Below are 8,441 nucleotides of genomic sequence, written 5' to 3' on the forward strand. Positions count from 1 at the left end.
CCTTTGCAGGTCCTTTGGCCAGAGGGAGCAGGCTTCTGTTGAGCCTCTTTTCTCCAGGCCTGTTGGCAGTTCCAGGGTGCAAGCTGCTTTGGCTCTAGATCTTGTTTACTTGAAGCACACAAGCAAACAACAGCAGCAAAAATCACCAAAGAACTAGCACCATGTCACTAACTCAGGTCCCGAGGCCTCTGGCTGGTCTGCTCTCTTCTCTCCACCTCTCAGAGTCTTCTCCTGTTTTGCTTTTTTTATAACGTGCAGGGGTTTTTGTTAAGCTGAGTGGGAGAAATAGGGGAAAGTGTGTCTACTCGACCTGCCCAGGGAAGGTCTCTGTCCCTTGTGTTTTATTTAATGCACTTTTCTTATCTTCTTCACTTCTTTCTGCCTAAAATATTTTGAAACCTATGATATTGTGATGGACAGTTGCAGAAACGGTTGATATAATCTATACCCTGAAGGAGCCTAAAATCCAGCAAATGGAAAGACTGTGATTAGCTGAAACATCAGACACAGGTGATGTGCCCTAAGAAAGATGAGAGGGTTTTTATTTACGTTATCCCGTAAATTAGTCCTGCCTCGTGCAAAGCTCAAGCCTGTGGCTCTTGCTCTCCTTTGTGCTCAATTTGCTGAAATGTCTTGCAGTGTCCCACAGCGTAAATATGTCTTTGACAACCTCGTGTTAAAAAATACTATTTTCTATAGTAAAGATGTGTTTATCTAGTCTCTTTTTAGATTACAAACCAACACTGTGGAAAGAGTATATTTTAAGCATTAAGGCACTGGGGGGAATAAAGGGCCTCTGATTTCCATGTACCTAGGGAATTTCTCAGCTCTAAGTCAATGCAATAATAACAAATCATAAAAAGCAAATTAATGTGGTTCCAGCTCCTCCCAACCCCGCCCCACCCCGGAGAGTCATTGTTGACATTCAAAGGTCTCTTACCCTGTGTCCAGAGAGGTCCAGGAGGTCATCTAGGAAGCAGTGAAGCAGGTCATCTGATCAACCACAGAACCTTCTGTAAACACCCAATAAGTTCATGTGAAGGAATGAAGGGAGCTCAGAGAGGAGGGCCACCTCCTGACTTTCTGATGTTAGTCACTTCCTCTCCAGCGACACCAAGAAGCAGACACACAAGGAGAAGCTCTGTGAGACCTAAAGAACCTGGGCATTCAGCTTGTCCCTTTCTTACAACACGCAAACAGGAAAGAAAGAGAATTATAAGCTTAGGTCGAGGGCTTAGGTGGTTTGGGGCTCGTTGATAAGCCACGTCCTCATCTTGAAAACAAAAATGAAGCAATAGGTCAAAATCTTAACATAAAGCATTGCCCAGCACAGCATTTTTCCAGTCTGGTATTTGATAGTGGCGCTGTGGAAGAAAAGCGTTGTATTCAAGTACATGATAAAAGCTGCTTACACAGGTGTTAATATGCTCGTGTATCCGTCGGTTCCTGTGTTCATTTGACATGTACTGATTGAGCTCCTGTCACGTGCCTTATAATATCCAAAAGGCAGATGTGGAATGTGGCTTTCTATATTGATCTACAGTGTTGTTGTTATTTTATTTTGTTTTTAGGCTCAAATGCCTAGTTTTAACAAAGAAGCATTTTTTAATTGAGCCAGAACAAAGGACAGATTTTCTTGCTTCTAGATTCCAGGTTAGGTTGCAGGAGATCAGAACCATTTGCACCATGAAAGGTGAGCAGGCTTGTGTGTTTATACCTTGTACAATTTCTCAGTAATAAGCAAGAAAGTAAAAGAAAGCTGATTCAGGAAAAAGGCTAAAATACTACTTATGTCAAGTCTTCCCTTAGTGTACTCATAAGCCAAGTTTATACCAATATCTCAACATTTCTTGTCTTCCCAAGCTAAGACATGGAACGTTCCTTGGACATTCCCACCTGTAGAATTAAGCACCCAGCGAGCCAGGGCCTCCCTCTGAGTTCCTCTTCCAACATCAGTTAAAAGCTTGGTCCTTCACACCTTCTTCTCTTCTGAGAGAGAAAGACAGGCTCCTGGTTATAATTAATAACAGTCTTATTCCTATGTGGAACGTTCCTTGGACATTCCCACCTGTAGAATTAAGCACCCAGCGAGCCAGGGCCTCCCTCCGAGTTCCTCTTCCAACATCAGTTAAAAGCTTGGTCCTTCACACCTTCTTACTTCTCTTCTGAGAGAGAAAGACAGGCTCCTGGTTATAATTAATAACAGTCTTATTCCTATGTAATTTTACATTTCACATTAGGCAATTTTACCTGTTGTAATAAAAAGCTTTTGCGTGCTGGGCTGTCTCAAGAGCGTGGGCACTTGAGTCTTTTTTTCTGTTCCATCAGACCTTTAATTACTAATTTCTACTAACTTTTTCTATCATCTTTTAGCCCAAATGTCACGACTCTGATTTGGTGAGGCCTCCAATGGGTCACTGAGGGCATTATCTGAGATTTTACATGAACTAGAAGCAACCTGGAGCTTTCTTCACCAGTGTGTGAATGAGATCACAGGGCAGGAGAGGATGATAGCTGTGTGCATTCACACCTCTGGATCTTACAAACTCAGACACTATTATAATCACCAGGAGCATTTGCAAAAGTGATAAACTTCCCATTACTGGCATGCGTGCTTTTTATTTCTGAAATAGTATGGCAACTGCTTAAAAAATCTACACTCTATAATTTCATGCTGCAAACATGTACATTATGCAGTAAAAATCCACACATCTGTAACTAAGAAAACACACAACTCTAAATTTTGCCTATTCATTCATGTTTTATGAATCAGAAACATGCGATAAGCAAATTGCCCAAATGAGTGATTTACTTGAATTAAAAGAATTTCAGATTTAGTCCAGATTGAGACTCTTCCCTCCTCTTTCTACTTTTATACATGTGAATACCTCCATTTAGGAACTACCAAATCCTAAGCTGAACTCTATCAAAATGAACTTAATTTTGCCATCTTCTAAACATAACTTTCAGGTTGTGTGTTTTAGCGTATTTCATTTCTTTAAAATTAGTGGTCCATTTATGGTAATTCTGTTAAACATAGCAAGTGATCTGCTAGCAATTCTGAATTATATAGAGGCATGTTTATAAAAATTAAGTTAGCTGTGTGATCTGGTATGTTATATACGTAATTCTCAAAAAGAAATAACGTCTCCCAAACCAAAGCAAAGGCTCCATGTGAGCAGGATGGTGAAGTGGAATTGCTCCCTCCTTCCTTGACTTTTTACAGCATCATGTCTGTATTCCCCTCTTCTAAGTTTGCTGCCATTCACACACCGCTCCCTCCCACCCCACAGTGAGATCGTGGAGGGGGCTGGTTACGTACACGAGTGAGCAGTAGGGGGTAGACGTGTTGGTCAGCCACTGTTTTGATGATAGGGAGGGTCCCCCGTGCTCTCACACAGTGAAGACAATGATGTCATTAGCAAAGGTGAAGTTGTAGTTTTAAGTGGAAAAATCGGGGAAGTGGTGGTCTTGACCTAGGCCATGGCAGTTGGTGCTGATTGGGCAGGCGTGGGCAGCCTTCTTCGGCTGAACAGGTTTGTTCCCGGAGCAGGAGTGGGCATGTTATGTTCAGCTAATAGTGAATGATGACACAGGTCAGAACAGCACAGCTTTCCAGAAGACATCAGGGGATGACATGTCCCAGCATAGAGACCAAATTCTGTGAAATAACTAGCCAGTTATAGCACTTGATCTCAAGCCTAACTTCATTTCCAGCATACTTTACCACATCTGTCCATTGAGGAAGTGTCTGTCGTGTGCTGAGCACTGTGCCAGGGACCAGCAAATGTGTGCTGGGGGCCTCACACTCATTGTTCACCCTTTAAATGAGTGTGGAATTTGACGGTAGCAGTCACTCTGGTCATGCCTTCACAATTAATTATAGGATCGCAGTTATCCAGCACATTTATCCCAACAGGTGTGAAGTTGATGTTTGAGGAATAGTTTGAAGTGAATCAAACTCTCCAGGTATGGAAACCAGCATGTCTCTCTGTGGGTGACTTCAGGCACCATAGCATCCCCAGGATCAGCACTCTGGCTATCTGGGATGGAGTCCGTGGTCTTTAAAGCTCTGTAAACACTGCATCGACTCTCAGCGTCTGTACCACTAAGTCTGCCCAGCAGGGGACAAAAGCCTTGTTATGGTTTAGAAGAGACAGAATGAGCTGGCCTTGAAGTTTCTCTCTGGGGATTTGGAGACCTTGAAGGAGCAGTCACCACTAGATGTGGGGTTTGGTTTTGAGTATATGCAGCTTAGTAGAGTTAGCCTTCATCTTCCTCCTTTCTTCCCACGCAAGGATTCCCAGAGAGAGGTGCGGAAATCCACCGCCCACGGTACCTAAGGGCTTCTTCCCTCCCATACTCCCCTTTGTTTCAGAGTGAAATTCTTTTCCAAATTTTGTGTTTATTGTGTGCTTGTTGGATTGTCTCTTGTATTTTACTAGGTGATGCCAAATGTTTTCCAAAATAGTAAACCAGCTACATTTCTACCACTGTGGTAGGGGAGCTCCCTTCACCATATACTTCTGTGTCCACATGTGGTATTTCCGTGGGTATAAGATTATATTTTATTGTGTGCCGGATTTGCATTTCCCTGATTACTGGTGAGGTGGAGCATCTTTCCCTAATTTTTTCACCATTTTTGTTTCATTTGTGAAAGGGCTACTAATGCCGTTTGCTTACTTTTTTTTTTCGTAGTTTGTAGCTCTGTTCAGTCTGGTTCTGTCGATTTCACTGCACGTAATGATCGAGCCACCTGCCCCATAGTTTTATAGCATCAGCCCATTGCCTACCTAGGATGTATTTTTAGGGGTCCCATGATACTTAGAAGACTTTGTGTCCCTAGGCTACACCATCTCTGTCCATTTCAATGCCATCTGTATGTACTCGGCCCTGAATGTGGCCTCGACTGACAGGTCCCAGGCCAGGGTGCCCTTGTTGGCTTCATGTCCTGAGCCAAACCCTATTTCTCAGTTCTTTCCATCCCCCCTTATTACAGCCAGCCTCGTCAGTAGCATCTGAAAAGAAGGTAAGATAACATGTAAAAAGCAGTATAAAAAAAGGTAAACTAAATGATACAAATATAGCATGAAAAATATATGAAGTGCTTGAAAAAAGTTCATGGAAAGATCTGCATGACCTTTCAATTCTATTTTCCCCACAAACTTTTTAAAGTATCCTTGTATTGACAATTTTATTAGTTTATCTCCTGTTTTCAGTACGTGTATAAGACTGATCTGTTTACTTTGGTTTAATAAGGTCACATTTGTGTCTTGGTTTGTATAGTTGCATATATCATCTATAATTTAAAAATAAATTTTATTTACATTGATACTTTTAAAATTAATGCCTAATTTTGATTGCTGCTGTACTTAACTAGGGAATATTGTGGCTTTAGAATCTGATTGTGCAATAAATTATTCTCGCTCTTAACATTAGTCTTTTGAATCTGACCAGATGATAAATTATGTTTGCTTTTCACATTAGTCTTCTCAAGGCTACCATTAATACTCAGTTTGGTTTTTTGCTTTAGATATTTTCAAGACAGCCAAATAAGCCATTAGTTTAAGAAAATAAGCTGCCTATGTGAAATTTGTTGATAGGTGATGTCTGAGACACGTGCACGACTGTGGAGTCGCTGTGGCTTATGACAGCCCTGGGTATCATATGTCTCCAAGTGACAGAAGTTCTGGTGTGCCGTGTTCCATTCGTTTTCTCATTCCACTACTGATCTTTATCATTAGCTTGGGCCTGCAATCTCTCCAAGCCTCGGTTATTCCCTCTGGAATATGAAGACTGTCTTGGCACATGGGAAGAGAGGGTTGCAGTTAAACTCGGTAGTCCAATCAAATGACATCTATACGAATAAACCCAGTTACTGTAGGAAGCACGCTGGTGAAGAGACAGAGATGCCCAGTGGAATGATCTTGGAGCTTTGGAGTGAGTCTGTGCCCTTCTTGCCACAAATGCGATTTAACAATCACATAACGTCTTCATGGAGTGGAACCCTGTGTGTCGATGGAGATGGGCTAAATGGGACAGAACCAGGCAGCAGACCTGTGTGCACGTCACACCTTATTGTGGGCAGTGTGTGGATGTGTAATGTAGATGTAGGGGGCGTGTGTGTGTGTGTGTGTGTGTGTTCCTCTGTGGAAAATGGTGTGGCGTAGTTGGCGTATATTATTGTGGGCAGTGTGTGGATGTGTAATGTAGATGTAGGGGGCGTGTGTGTGTGTGTGTGTGTGTGTGTTCCTCTGTGGAAAATGGTGTGGCGTAGTTGGCGTATATATCTGTCATTAGTATCTCCTCACCCATCCTGATAGTGAAATGTCAAACTGCGGTGGGGAAGTAAGAGAGGTTTTACCTTTAGTTGAGAGCTCTTTTGTAGTGCTCATATTAAGTTGCAACATCGTGTAGGAAGGACCTGGCCTTGGGGGTGGGGGCATTGCTCTCCCAGCAAGATGTGACAGGCTTCGGAAACATTTCCCACAACTGCCACCTCTGCCAGTTCTCTGTACCCACCGGGTTAGGCAGGTGGATTTCAGAGTAGCCAAAATGTTCTCAGCAAAAAGATGTTATTAACAAAGAGATTAGACAGTCATCAGGCCCAGTCAGTGTCCCTGCCAGCTCTCTCCCAAATTAGAGGAGACAAGAGCAGTCTCGTCCCGGCGCTGGCCCCAGGATGAAGCCTGGTGTGGCGCATGCCGTCCCCTGGTGTGCACTGAGCCTTCGCTAACCTGCCTCTGTCTCCTGCAGGACATCGATGGCCAGGCGCTCCTGCTGCTGACTCTCCCAACGGTGCAGGAGTGCATGGAGCTGAAGCTGGGACCTGCCATCAAGTTATGCCATCAGATCGAGCGAGTGAAAGTGGCTTTCTACACCCAGTATGCCAACTGACTCCACTCTCTGGGGAGTGGCCCGTCGTCTTTGTGATGCCATGTTGATGAAGGTTTTCAGGACTGAAACTTCAATTTTTCTGGGATATGTGAAATACACTAAATGTCACCAAAAAGCCACATGTCCAGAACCCTCCATCCACCAGCCTCTTTGCTGTTTCCATGTTCTAAAGCACAGCTGAGGTACCACAGCAGTCACTTCTGGGGAATGTAATTACAGTTCTGCCTCGGACCCTGCCACGTGTGAAAGAGCTTCTCTGTGTATCCACATTTTCCCCTTTCTCTCACCCCAAACCAGGCAGCTTCCTTTGAACAAGATTTCCTAAACCGAGGCCTGCATTCTTGGAAAACTAAGGAGGTCACAGCTGATGTCTCTTTGAATGTTGCCAAGGAAGGTCATAATCCCTTGCTGGTAGTTTTTGCTATAATCGTTCTCAGGCACATTTAAGACACTTCTTTCCTGTCAGTCCACATGTGACTGTGGTTTGATCTTGGTGGCGACTCCTCTCTCAAATACAGGTGATGTTTCAGAAGTTCTGGGAAGAGGGGCTGAACCTGCGTCCTCCGTCAGAGGTGTCTTTCGGGAAGTACGGGCAGGGAAGCAAGACCGGCGTCTTGTCGCATCGAGGTGGTTTTCCTTGAGTGGTTGAAGCCTAGAACATCTGTAGAGACCAGCTCTATCCACAATCTTTTATAGAACCTCAGCCGTCTCCACTGTTCTAATTTAATTGTGACCAGATTGGGGAGTGACTCCTTTGGACAAATGCTGCATAATACAATGAAGGAAAAGCTTAATTTCAGAGAGCAGGGGTGGGAAGAGATCTGGGGGAAGCACTTCAGGAACCAGCTGCATGTCCACAGGATGGTCCCAGCAGGAGACTCCCAGTGGGCGTCCCCTCTCTTCAGCTCCACCGTGGTCATCATGTACACAGTAGGTGTGAGCAGGCGTGGGTCCCTGGCATGATGCGTCCCAGCGAGAACTGGACCTGGAGTCCGCCCCTGGCTTTGCTGATGACTGACTCCCTGATCCCGGGTGACCTTCACTGCTGTGGACCTCAGTTCCTGTAAAACAACAGGTTTGGATACTTAGCTGCACTGTCTTTTCTTTCCTCCATCCCTCTCATGCTGGAAGGGAAGAGTCCAAATTGGCCAAAACGAGAAAAAGAAGAGGTATGCGGCACCGGCTTCTGACTCTGTCATTGCCGTAGCTCGCTCCGGTTTTGCGATTGCTCCTGACATGTCCTGGGCAGTTTCACTGAATCAGTGAAGTCATGTGCAGACACATCTGTGCCTCTGGGAATTGGCTGGCCTTCTGTGCCAAGCTCTTCATCTGTGTGTACTATGTTTGCTCCTGACATGTCCTGGGCAGTTTCACTGAATCAGTGAAGTCATGTGCATACACATCTGTGCCTCTGGGAATTGGCTGGCCTTCTGTGCCAAGCTCTTCATCTGTGTGTACTTCGTGGTGATTCAGTATGTCCATTCAAACCCAAGTGGACTGCCGTGTTCTCCTGTGGTGGTTGCCTAAATGCCTTTTTAACCTCA

The 8,441-nt window shown here is 44.4% G+C and overlaps 1 protein-coding gene across 1 annotated transcript in view; it reads left to right on the forward strand.

Moving 5' to 3' along the window:
- Window positions 1-6,987, forward strand: part of SFMBT2 (Scm-like with four mbt domains 2) — a gene marked incomplete at its 5' end in the record, with an annotated part of 147,036 nt that extends 140,049 nt beyond the window's left edge. The window contains one exon of the mRNA XM_008575467.1: window positions 6,757-6,987. Coding sequence (XP_008573689.1) covers window positions 6,757-6,897 — 141 coding nt within the window. The remainder of the gene's footprint in view (window positions 1-6,756) is intronic.
- Between the last annotated feature and the right edge of the window lie 1,454 nt (window positions 6,988-8,441).

Source organism: Galeopterus variegatus, unplaced genomic scaffold (assembly GCF_000696425.1).
Source record: "Galeopterus variegatus unplaced genomic scaffold, G_variegatus-3.0.2 Scaffold1194, whole genome shotgun sequence".
NCBI lineage: Eukaryota > Metazoa > Chordata > Mammalia > Dermoptera > Cynocephalidae > Galeopterus > Galeopterus variegatus.